Source organism: Thyridium curvatum (genome assembly GCF_004353045.1).
Source record: "Thyridium curvatum strain D216 chromosome Unknown NODE_61_length_262293_cov_79.419913, whole genome shotgun sequence".
NCBI classification, from domain to species: Eukaryota; Fungi; Ascomycota; class Sordariomycetes; order Thyridiales; family Thyridiaceae; genus Thyridium; species Thyridium curvatum.
Window position 1 is genome coordinate 170446 of NW_022156816.1, and position 12078 is coordinate 182523.

Genomic DNA, 12078 nt, shown 5'->3' on the forward strand with positions numbered 1-12078 from the left:
GCGTTGCATTGTATCATAGGGAAGGAAACGATTGTCTAAGGTTAAAAAGAAGCATGACATCAACTGTCCTCTCTGTCATAGGCTGCTGTAAGCGCTAAGCTTTTGTGAGACAGACTCAGCCAATGATTGTGCTCTGGCCCCCAGGATCATCATTATGGGCCTGGATACGGCACTGTGAATCGCGCCTAATCGAGAAAAGGATAGGTAATTCTGTGGAAAGGCACGGCTGTGCAAAGGCTTAGCACAGTCTTGCCGCTAAAACGACCGCAATTGAAGTGCCGACGCGCGCTGTGATCTACTTGTGCGGCCTGGCCCCCTCCAGGCAAATGGAGATCTGCGAAGGAGCTCGAGGTTGCCATTGCAAGGGTAGATCTATCGAGAGAGGGTCTCTTTAACCTCATACCTACCTCTTCAGGATCTTCAGTTACAGGTGCTGACGGCTCTGCACTGCCCATCACAGGGTAACATACAATGGCAAGACCAAGCAAGACAAACTGGGGCGGGTCCTAGACCTGTTCACTATTCTCAAAGACTAGGTGTTCATCAATGTTTTCACTCAAGAGCTGGCTATACAAACTCCCGTACTCTTCCTGAGACTCAACTCAATCTTCTGGTTCATCATCGGCAAGCTGTGAAGACCATCAAGATCACTCTAAAACTTGGCCTAATTGATCCGTCTTATCATAAGAAAATCTACATTATCAAAATGCATTTCGCGGTGGCATCTTTCATCCTTGGTATTGCTAGTCTATCAGCAGCCTTCCCGCAGAACTACGTCTCAAATGGACAGTTGTCCTGCTGGCTGTGGGCCGATCATCACCGAGAACGACAAACCAGATCCCCATCAGGTGTACTTCTTCCAGCAAATGACGGTGTGTGAAGCACTCTCCCCTTCTTACACTTGTAAAAGATGCTAATTGTTCGCACAAGAACAACCACCAGTGCGGCAACGAATGATGTGAGATCTCCAAGAGCGACGTCAAGGGCCAGACAGTCGGTATGCACGCCGATGTCAGCGCCGACGGCTGGATCTCGGCCGGCTTCGACGTCTCGCAGTACGAAGAGTCGGGTGAGGTGCAGACCTGCTACGGCGACCCCGGCGATACCATCTGTGTCTTCTGGCGCGCGGCGAACACCAAGTACACTGTGAACATCCAGAGCAACGAGTGCTGCCGTGCTGGCCCCAAGTCCCCCAAGGTCATCACGTCGCCGAACAAGAACGAGCTGGGTTCGGGTAGCATTTGCGGTCGCAATGAGCAGTGCCACAGCAAGGGCCACTCGTACTCTCGTACTGGAATAACAGTATGTGTTAATCTGTCGATGCCGTTGACTTTATTGATGTCTTTTACTTACTGAACCAATAGTGGAGCGCGTCAATGGCGGACAGGCCGTTTCTGGCGGACCTCAGGAATGGAGGTTTGGGAACAAGTATGCGGGAATCGTTCCCGACCTCGATGAGCTTCCTCCGGCAAAGAAAAAATCGGACTAAGGCAGTCTCTGCAAGAGAGCAGGCCCGCGTGAGGCTGAACTTGCTCTCTTACTGTGATGACCTTATCCTGTGTAATCACTGTACCATAGTCGAGGGTCAAAGTGCCAATTCACTCGCAAAGTTCTCGTGTCCTATGCGTCTGTAGCCGACCCTTGGAACCGTGATACGATAGGCCCTGAGAAGATGCGCAACGACTGGTACAAGAAGCCTCGAGTGTTCTGTAAGTCAAATCATGGAGGAGGGCCCCAATCTGGTAGACAGGTAGTCCTGATCTGGCGTGGCCTCCACACACTCGCGGATCAAAGTAAGACAGACTCCTATACCGCCCTCGACGTAGTTGTTCCGGCTCTAGCCAAGAAAATGCGCAGCACTCAACACGGGTACAGATTGCCGTTGGTTGGCCTCACCATCTGGTGATTATGTCATTCGTCGTACACCTCATCCCTTGTATTCCTTGTGTAAGGCAAGTGTGACATTGTGCCCCAGGCAGAGAATGTGGCGCAATAAATAGAACAGCGCCGATTCTTTCCAGTTACTGGACACAAGCTCGCCCGAATGCTGTCATATTGGTCTTGTTGAGTGGGGATTCAGTCTTGGCGTAGGGCAGAACACGACCCCAGATTGCCCCGGATGATGTCAATCCACGGCGATCCCTTGGCGGTGCAGCAGGTATTCACAGCCAACAGCACCAACAACGCCGTCGCTGATATCATGCCGATCGATCAACGAGAAGAATGCACAATCGATCGAGGTCGATGTGTACAGTACAGGATTGATATGCATATATGTTCGCTCTATCATCCTGGCTGACTCGAATCCCTGGACTTCCCTTCGTCCCGCTTACCGCACTCCAGCACAACACTACGGACTCTACACAGAACAAACCAAACACATCATCGCGCGAAGTCCCAAGATCATGCCGGCTCAGACAGTCTACAGGGCCGCCCTGTCCGCCGCAAACGACATCCTGTCCAAGCGTGTCTACACCGGTGGCAACGACCAGTTCCAGGACGACTTCCACCGCACACACACAATCATATCGACTGGCGCCATTGTCGGGATAGTCATCGCTGTCGTTGGTTTTATCCTTTTCGTCTCCGCTGTCGCGTGTCTCTGCGTGCGTTCCAGGCGCAGGCGTAGGCGCGTCCAAAACGTCGACAACTATGGGTACGGCCCTGGGTACCAGAAGGAGCGATACAGCCACTCGACCATGGGCGGTGGGGACTATCAATACGGCCATGGAGTGACGGGCATGCCTGCTGCGCACACGGCGCATCATCACCACCATCATGGTGTAGGGGGGCTTGGGGGTGCACACGCGGGTGGTCATCACGGCGGACACCATGTCTAAGACTTGGTTGTGGATTCAAGGGGAGGTGTATGAAAAGCTTACAGAGAGTACACGTGTCGCTGTATTATCATTTCTTCATATTTAAAACTTGTACAATAACCGCCTCTGTACAATAACTATCTTAGATGATACCCGAATTACTTTCATAACAAGCGGAGTAGCGGTTTAGCTGATGTTTTCTGGCCACTTGTCTCGTGTGTTGTAGTACTTGCTCCTGTTTACTTGAAGATCAGCGTAGCGCTGCACGAGAGCACAATAAACGAGCGTTCGCTACACTGTGGAAACTCGGTGCCGTTCTTCGACGATGGAGTCTACGCCGCTACTACGACGGCGAAGCCGGACCCACTGAGCTAGATCCCAGTTGCGATACTGAGCGACCAAGTTTCTTACCATGTGACGGTCAGAGAGAACACCTACTCGAAGTAAACTCAGTGCTGGTACAGACAGTGAGTGCTGTTCGCGTGCGCTACATTAGTGCCCTTGGCATAGATACCGTCCAAGGACAGAGCAGAAGCTGAAGCCTCAACAGGCCACACATGCGTGCCAAGACATTACAAGGTTGTTCTAAGAGTAATATGATTTCAGCCATAGCCTCGATTCACAGAGGGAATGAAAGATAGAGATTCTACCTGAAAAAGTCGAAGACTCTAGATGTGTTACAGGCTCGTAAGAGTCTCAGGTGGAGTCTCTCCATGGTGGTAACAATGCCAAGGGTCTTTAGTTAAGGGCCCGAGGACACCTCGTAGAGCTAGTCCCATTGTGGATCATTTCTAGACTAGGTTGGGCGAAATTGTAGGCCTGTAGATTTGGTAGCGAAAGATCCTCATACAGCAAGTCCTGTTTCCTCAGATGTCTAAGTGTTCGGGTTAAGGCGTAGTTAGAATAAGGTTGGCTGAGCCAAGCTGGGACAAGGAAACGGATGCTGGTGCAACGAGAGCAGAACAAACGGCAAATATCATTAAATAGGACAAGTCTACTTGGCGTACAGACATTAGCAGACGCCACACGCTCTTTAGCACCAAGCCACAAAATTTGACTGTGAATAAAACAGATAAGAGTACACTGATCCCGTAACCGTGGAGCCGTCACTGTATTAGGAGATGGGGCGGTATCTTAATGAAATTCATTACTACATGTCGTAACATTAAGTCAATCAATTCTACTTGAGAAGTATGTTGTGAGATTAAATCTGGGGAACGGGTATAGCCGTTCAGTCACATCGATTATTTGGTGGCCTGCTCCTCCTTGACCTCGGGCTCGGCAGACCGCTCGCCGTATGCGTCCACCTCGGTCGAGGCGAACTTGCGCGCAGGCACCTTGTGCTTGAACAGGATGTCGAGCTCCTCGTATGTGCGGCCCTTGACCTCGGGCATGCGGAAGAACGACCAGACGAACATGCAGAAACAGGTCGAGCCCCAGACGAAGCCCGTCTTGCCTTGCAGGTTCCACTCTGTCGGGTTCATCATGTAGGTCTGCAGGACGATGGAGATGATGTTGACGACCTGGTAGGCGTTGCGAGCGAGCACGACGGCTAGCGGGCGGAGGCGCACGGAGGATGTCTCGGAGATGATACTGTAGGTGACAGGACCGATGGTGAGTGAGTAGACGAAGAGCCAGACGACGCAGAGAGCTCCCGAGGGCCACAGGGCGCGGTCGTGGGCCGCGACGTTGAGAATGCCGATAATAAAGAGAATGATGAAGAGGCAGCCCAGCCCGCTGACGTAGAGCGTGCGACGGCCGAATCTGGTGATCAGGAACCAAGAGCTGCGGCATTGTTAGTATGTCGTCTTTCGTCGAGACGCCAGTCAAATTTGATACATACCAGACGGTACCGATGAAACCAAAGGCTTTCGCGCCGAGGCCCATCTCGAAAGCGCGGGCAGACTCCATACCCGCAGAGGTGAAGAAGTATGTAGGAGTGTAGGCGAAGCTGCTGCCGGACAGAATCTGGCCAACGAAGGCAAGCATGCAAATCTCGCTACGGCGGATGTTGACGCCGCGGAAGCAGTCCAGGTAGGTGGCGCCTTTGCTGACCTGCGACTCAACAGTGGTGGTATGCAGCATCATGGCGAGCTGGGCGTTGATTTGGGCCTCGGTCTTGTCGCCGCTGAGCCTGTGGATGCTGTGCTTGGCTTCCTCTAGACGATCAGACCGGACGAGGAACCAGGGAGATTCGGGAGCGAACCAGGCGAGGACGATGATGGGAGTGGGCCACATCTGTGTAAGAGAAGACTGGTTAGCTTCTTTTGTTTCTCGTATTCCAGACAGCAACAGAATCAATCGGACTACTCACCCATTGCAGAGCAAAAGGAATCCGATAGCCCATCTCCCCGTGAATGTGCAGGCAGCCACGGAGAACACCGGCAGCGAGTAGCTGACCGATAGCCCAGCACAGGTTGACATAAGTGGTCATATAACCTCTGAGGTTGGTCGGGCAGACCTCGGAAGCATAGGCTGGCGCGAGGGTGGCAAAGACACCCCAGCAGAGACCACAGAGGACCTGCCCGGCAAGCAGCATTTCGCGGCCTGTGGCGAAGAAGACGATAAAGAGGAAGCAGTTCAGGGCCATCATGGCCGCCATGAGGACCTTGCGGTAGCCGAGCCGGGAGGCAAACCAGCCGTTGGCGAGACCGCCGATGATGGCACCGCAGGTGGCGGCCATGGTCAGGCCGGTCTGCCAGGGTCCGGAGACCTGCCATTTGCCGAGCTCGGGGTAGTAGTGGCCGAACTTCTTTTGAAATTCCGGGTAGGCGAAGAAGTTACCAATCAGAATGGTATCGTACCTGGAAGCGGGGAAGCCAACAGTCAGTCAGGCGACTCCCACGGAAAGCCTCATTGGAGCCTCTTATAGATTTAACGCACCCTTCCATGATGATACACATGGAGATGGCCATGGACCAAATGACAGCCTTGCGGTTCTCCCGCAGGGCTTGCTTGAGCGTCTGGGCATGCTCTTCCTCGGTGGCCTGCTTGGCCTCCTGGAAGGCATCCAGGCCAAGCTTATCCTGGATTGCCTGGTCGGCAAGCTTTTGGGCAGTTTTGACGTGATGGTTATCTGCCATTGTAGTTGAGAGTGTGATGTTTTACTGGTTGTTCAGCAATATGCTGTTGATGGACATGAGGATCGGAAACACAACAGGATCAAAACCGAATCGTGAGAGGGCACGAATTATATCAACTTCTCATGAGTCCGCCGCAACGCCGTTCCTGAATTGCGGCCCGGTAGGCCGGTTGGTCTCCATCTTTCTCCGTACCAAGTGGACTTCCAGGCCACTGAAATCATCCAATTCTGGTCTCCAGATCTGGAGGTTGTAGTGGGATGGCAATTGGCGGAGTTTTACTGGGGGCTAGGTCTTGCACGGGGAGTTGCCTTCCCAGGTATTGCCTTTCCAGGGCAACTTGGGCAGGTCGTGGGCTTGCCATTCAGGCCGGTGCGGGTTTGGGCGCGCCCTAGTCGGCACTTCGCCGACGGTCATGCCCACACGACTCGGTAAAGGGCTCGCTTGCTCGGGTTTTGTGTGGCCGCCTTACTCGTCTTTTCGTGCCAAGCCGCGATCTACATATCAAGCCATACGCTATTAGGTGAGTAGGAGTCCACACAGCACCGTTTGAAGCCGAACCAGAGAGGAGTTCACTGTGTTTAGGCTAAATGGCACGTGGCTTTCATCCGGGTGCTAGGTAGGTGGACAACATGATTTTCCAGAAACATGAACATTTCATATACAGACACATTTGAAGACGATGATGCCCCATGAATACTGCTTCCTGAGATGATCTTCAGAGCTTCTCCAACCTGGCCAACTCTTTACCCCATGGGTTCTCGGGTTCTCCCCACATGTCCAGTGAACATGCAAAAATTTCCCCTTCGACGAGGATGAAACACAGGCCAATCTCTTCCCTGGCAGGCGTGGAAAGATTGCCAATTGCTGGATCGAGGCGATAATCGACAGCAAATCCGTCATACGTTACGACCTCTTCTAGAATCCTAAGAAAGGGCAGCTGATGCTTGCAACTCCTATTCTAGTGCAATTGGGAATTAGAATCACGCTGTTTATTTCGTCCAGCCCCTGGCCTAAGAAACACGACCAGTTCGGGTGGAGACACACCGAGACTGGTAACCTTGTGTTTTTTCGGTGGAGACTGGGATCCAGCTGATCCAGCCAAGTCTGCTGAGGCTCTCATATCCCTTACGAACCCATGAGGATTTGGTAGACCGTTGTAGGCATTGGACCTGCCAGGTTCCTTGCCATGGGGTGACATTTCTTTACCTGGCCCAAAAAGTGGGCGTTTTGCACACTCCTCACATGTCAGTACTGAGCTAGGCCTGCTTGACTTCGGAAATCGACGGTGATAGCCGTAAGAGACCTGACAAGCTTGGTATTAAGCATACCCTGATTCTACAAGGTAGAATGGATCCATGCTCGAATGAGGTACCGTATAATCTCAAAAAGTTCGACGAAGAGCCAAAAACGCCCAAAACGACCCCTGCTCCCATACAAAAACTCCAAATTCTTTGTTTTGATCCGCATGTACCTCGAGGAATTCCGCTAAGAAATCCACCAAAAAATCCACATTGAGAGCCATTCCATGGTTATTTGTATGGAGGACAGGGTTGATGCAGTAGTTCTTCGTCGAATTTCTTGAGATTTTACGGTATGAGGTTGGGACAGTGAGCCCAAAACACAGTTGTTTCAGGGTATCAGAACGGTCATTCCAATAGGAACACTGCGGGTCCGCCTGACATGGTTCCATCTTACCTTCCCAACACCATGGTCACATTGGTTACATCAAACTCTTCTTGGCATCACATCCAGGGTGAGGGGATAGAGGAGAAAGGGAGGAGAGAAGCAGGCGTCCCAATAGCTCATTGAGAAGAATACGCCTGCAGTATGCGAGGTGCTGAGTCCAGGTTCCATTGTGCGGCGCGGATAGGCTTAGCCAAGACTCCGATGAGCACCAGCGAGACCAATCGCTCAGTGGGCAGCGGGCGGGCTGATAGTGTGACAATACCGGTCAGATGAACCTGTGGAGGATCTGGGAGGCAAACCCGGTCCTGCTGATCTGACAGCAGCACTCCACCCCTACATGCCTGCTCTGCAAAATGGGCCGCGTTGTGGGCCCCCACGGAGAACTCCCCGGTGTGTCAGGGTCATCATGATCCGCGTATGGCGCGACGCGGGTGAACGATGCTTTATGGTCAGCCCTACAGCAATTTGAACCAGACTTTCGGGCTCGGCTCGATGCCATTCTCCACAGAGTTGCCTTGGTTTGATGACCAGAGAGACTCAGAAACGCCTCCCATTTGTACAAAGTGGCTGTCAAGATTGGACTGATGGCGGTGTTCGCTCGGGCTTTGTCTGCGATGTGCTCACGTCAACCTCTACCACACCAACATATCTTCGTTTTGACCGGTTTCAAAGTCTTGGTAAAGTGCCGATTCGGAAGCCTTCCGTGTTGCTGTCAGAGGCAGTTGATAGCGCGCATACGGACCAGACCCCGGCTGGCAGTACCAGAGGGCCAGGTGTGCGTGTAACACCACAGTAAGACGTCGCAGTATGACACCATGGGTAGAAAATAAGCATTGGGTTGTGCTTAGAGATACGAGGCTCGCTGGTTACCTGGTTTATAGGCTCCACGGGCCTGCCTTCCGCCCAACAGTATGTTGCGTAACCAACTCACGGCGAATGCAGCAGTTGCACAGAACATGAATACGCTCGTATGTCAGCAACGCACCTCCATTCGTAGAGAAGAAGACGTCAAACTGACAGATGAACAAGCCACATGTGACATCCGCTTATGAAATGTCAGAGTTTCGGTCCCAGAACAATCGAACTGGTCCAGAGTTCTCAGCACAAGTCGGCTCAATCCACCGCTTGATCCGGGATGTCTACTCGAGTGAGACGTGAGACGTGCTCACCTTGACACTGGTCAGAGAAAGTGGCAAAGTATTGGTATCATATTCAGGAGGCTTGAGTTCTTATGGTTCAAGGCAAGAGCCGCTCGACGTTGACTGGCTGAAGCAAGTGACCATCTTGCAATGTGAGCGCGTTTGGATCCTCACATGCTCTCACACCGTGGACCGATGTGGGTAGCATTGAGAGACAATGGATGATTGTAGAAGGGATTCATACTTTGGCAGGTGTCAAGTAACGTAGGAGAGGGAATTTGAATGATGAGCTGGAGTATAAAAAGATGGACCAACCCCTCGAGGTTGATCGAGGGAACATCCACCAGACTGCACCGCGAATTTTTCCAAGTACAGAGTCTACTCTGAAAACATCACCATGCAGACCTTCTCCGTTCTCGCTACTGTTATCGCGGCCCTGAGCGGCTCCGCTGTCGCCCTGCCCAGCCAAGCCTGCCCTCCCGGCCCCATCCGCCCAGATGGTGTTCCCGGTTGCCCTAGCGGCCAGTTCATCTGCGCCTATGAACTGCGTGATAGTACATAAACCCTCATTATTTCCTCTCTTATCTACACATTGTTCAGACATGATTACTAATCATCGTGACTCTCTTTTAGGACTCATGGTCTACACAGAGGAGCAGCTCGGATGCCTCGTCGAGAACGCCCAAGCCGACCCCAGCCAGATCAACATCGACGGTCTCTACCAATGCACTACTACCGACCCCATCTGGATCCACGCTTGCAACAACGAGTCTGGAGTCCCTGATCAGGGTAAATGCCAGGGCCGTCCCGACCCTGGCCCCATTGCTATGTGCCGGTTTGGCCCCCCTAACTAGATGGTGACACGACACATCGACGCTTATAGAGTCGGAGGTGACATCTTACCACGTCGAGGGTGTGGGACAGGAAATGCAATCGCAGGGGATTTTCACTCTTCATCAACTTCCTCCATATTAGACTAGCTGGCCAGCCATTCACTCTTTTCCCCATAACTCTTGCATTTCCCCTGCTGTGATGATGCAACAGTCCACGTGCTTTACAGAGGCGCTTTAGGTGACAGGCTTGAGTCGCAGCCAGAGAAAGTATGCAAACCCCTGTTTGAGTTTAAATGAAATTGTGCATCTAACATCGTATCACGCTGGGTTTGTGGACTGGCGTCCATGCCCATGGAGGGCCTAGCTTGGGACGCCATGTCCACATCCCGGACAACACGCGTCGCAGGACGATGTCCACGGCCTTAAATGTCACTGAAGGCAATGGAGCTTACGATCAGACTTGGGAAACTGAATATATTCGCACGCTATCTAATATGCCTTTTGTTGAAAATGTACAGGTGAAGAAGTGAGCCCGTCTTCATTCGAACTGAGTAATCGGAAACAAAAATCGCTGAATGCCGACATGTATCAAATGGGGTATCTAATCATCGTCATCGCTATCGCTGTCGCTGTCGCTGCCACCACCCTCATCTCCGCTACCGTCTCCATCAAAGATGTTGGCCTTGGGAGCAATTGCCTTTTGGGAGGCACCGACTGGTGCGCCCGCCTTGGCCGCAACAGCGTCAAATACAGCAGTGGCTGCATTGCCCAATCTGGCAGTGAAGGGCCCGAAACCGCGCTCGTGGAAACCCAGTCGCGCACCGGGATCAGCTGCACTGCCTTTCGGTGCCTTCTCGGACAGAGCCCACCCCATTGGGCGGTTACCAGCCGTGGCCGCTGGGCCCAGGCCCAGAGTGGCATCGAGGCAGTTCTCGCAGAGGAAGGTGTAGGTAAGGAAAGTGTTGTTGACCGAGACACCGTCGGCTATGGGCCGTACGGCAAAGTTGCCCTTCACCTCGGCCGGGTTGTCCTCGTCTATGGCCTGGCGGAACGAGGCCATGACACCGCCCTTGCCGTCGGGCCAGGCGGCCAAGATAAAGTTGCCCTCCATCTCGCCCGTCAGGCCCATGGCGCCCCACCCGATGCCGTTCTTAAGGGGGAAGGTCATCTGCCCGATGAAGCTGCCCGTCTGGCTGGCTTGCTGCCGCCGTTGCCGCTGCTGTTGCTGCGGTAGGGCGATGGCGAAGCCGAAGCCGGTGCGGGCGCCGAAGAAGCGCTCCATCTGGAGGCCGGTGGCCTGTTCGGTAAAGGGAGTGGTGAGCTGGGCGGTTGAGGAAGTGGAGTCTTTGGCCAAGGCGACGGATGGTAGGAGCAGGACTGTCATTCCGATCGTGCCTGGGTTGACGTAGCGACTTCGGCTCGGAAATCTGGAGCGGGTTTGCCTTGAGCGAGCCATTGTTGGGTACGTGTGGAGGACTGAAGAGACAGGGTTCAAAGGGTAGAGATGGAGGCAGAAGTAGACGTTGAGCAAGCTGGATTATTTCCTGAAAGTAGCTCCAGACGAGGTTGAGAATTGTAGATATTGAGGCTTTGTGGTGTTACTTGTTGGATGCTGATGATGGTGATGCTGATGGTGATGAGAGATATGATCATTCCAGTCTGGAAAGTCAGGCTTGTTAAGTACTCACGAAGAAGAGGTCTCCCATGCACCGACTGCACTCCCTATCTGGGGCAATCGGGTGTTCGGCATGGCCCCGTATCAACAGCATCATCGCCAATTTTCTCTAAATTTTCTCTAGTGTCTCATCAGTTCCGCTTACAATACCTCCAACAACACAGGCTGACCAGCACAAGCAGCCAGAACCAACTTTCCTGGGCCAATCGCACCCACCTTCAAGCCATCGCTGTCAAAATTGACAAGTTGTGCCGATAATAGCACATGTTTCATATGGCGCGCAGGGGTTGCTGAAACTTTGATGTGCTGAAAATAGCTACAACAGCACCAAACCGCCCCGGTTTTCCTGTCTCAGATCCCTCTTGGATCGCTGCCAGGGCACCATCGGGTGGCCATTCCCAAAAGCCCAGTTGCTCGCGTGCACTTGTCCTCGATTGAGCCACTCAGATTTATGCGATTGTAATACCCCATGCTGCGTGACTTTTCTATTTGTGGCCAATAGCTGTTCCAGAGTTGCGGCTGGGATCCCGCGATGTAGGTAAGTTGCCAGTCTGTGCGGTGCCGAGATGCCGATGTGGACGCTCAGTGCTGCCAAGGGCTTCAATGAATCACACTACGACAAGGAAATGAAAGAGGGATTTCGAAAGGCTGTGAGGTGGCTAAGATGCCGTGAAATTTCTAAATTGAGGTCTGCATTTTCAAAAATCCTTTTGCTCGGTCCTGACTCGTTTCAGGGCCTTGTTCAGGACTCTTAGCTACGAGGTTCTAGTTGCTATCTCGTGGGAAATTAGAATCCGCAAAAAGCCTATCAGCGGTAATCTTTGTTTGCGGCGTTGAAGGATC

The 12078-nt window shown here is 52.7% G+C and overlaps 3 protein-coding genes across 3 annotated transcripts; 1 reads left to right on the forward strand and 2 right to left on the reverse strand.

The window, feature by feature from the left end:
• Positions 1–4063: 4063 nt before the first annotated feature.
• On the reverse strand, positions 4064–5902 carry E0L32_008924 (uncharacterized protein; the record flags this gene model as incomplete). Its single annotated transcript, XM_031143832.1, has 4 exons — positions 4064–4604; positions 4663–5057; positions 5134–5623; positions 5703–5902. 4 exons carry the CDS (start codon positions 5900–5902, stop codon positions 4064–4066), a joined length of 1626 nt encoding a protein of 541 aa, XP_030991613.1.
• A 3222-nt stretch (positions 5903–9124) lies between these two features.
• On the forward strand, positions 9125–9581 carry E0L32_008925 (uncharacterized protein; the record flags this gene model as incomplete). The annotated part of the gene is made up of 2 exons (XM_031143833.1): positions 9125–9281; positions 9361–9581. The coding sequence occupies 2 exons, from the start codon at positions 9125–9127 to the stop codon at positions 9579–9581; spliced, it is 378 nt and encodes a 125-aa protein (XP_030991614.1).
• A 580-nt stretch (positions 9582–10161) lies between these two features.
• On the reverse strand, positions 10162–11016 carry E0L32_008926 (uncharacterized protein; the record flags this gene model as incomplete). Its single annotated transcript, XM_031143835.1, has 1 exon — positions 10162–11016. The coding sequence occupies one exon, from the start codon at positions 11014–11016 to the stop codon at positions 10162–10164; it is 855 nt and encodes a 284-aa protein (XP_030991615.1).
• Positions 11017–12078: the final 1062 nt, after the last annotated feature.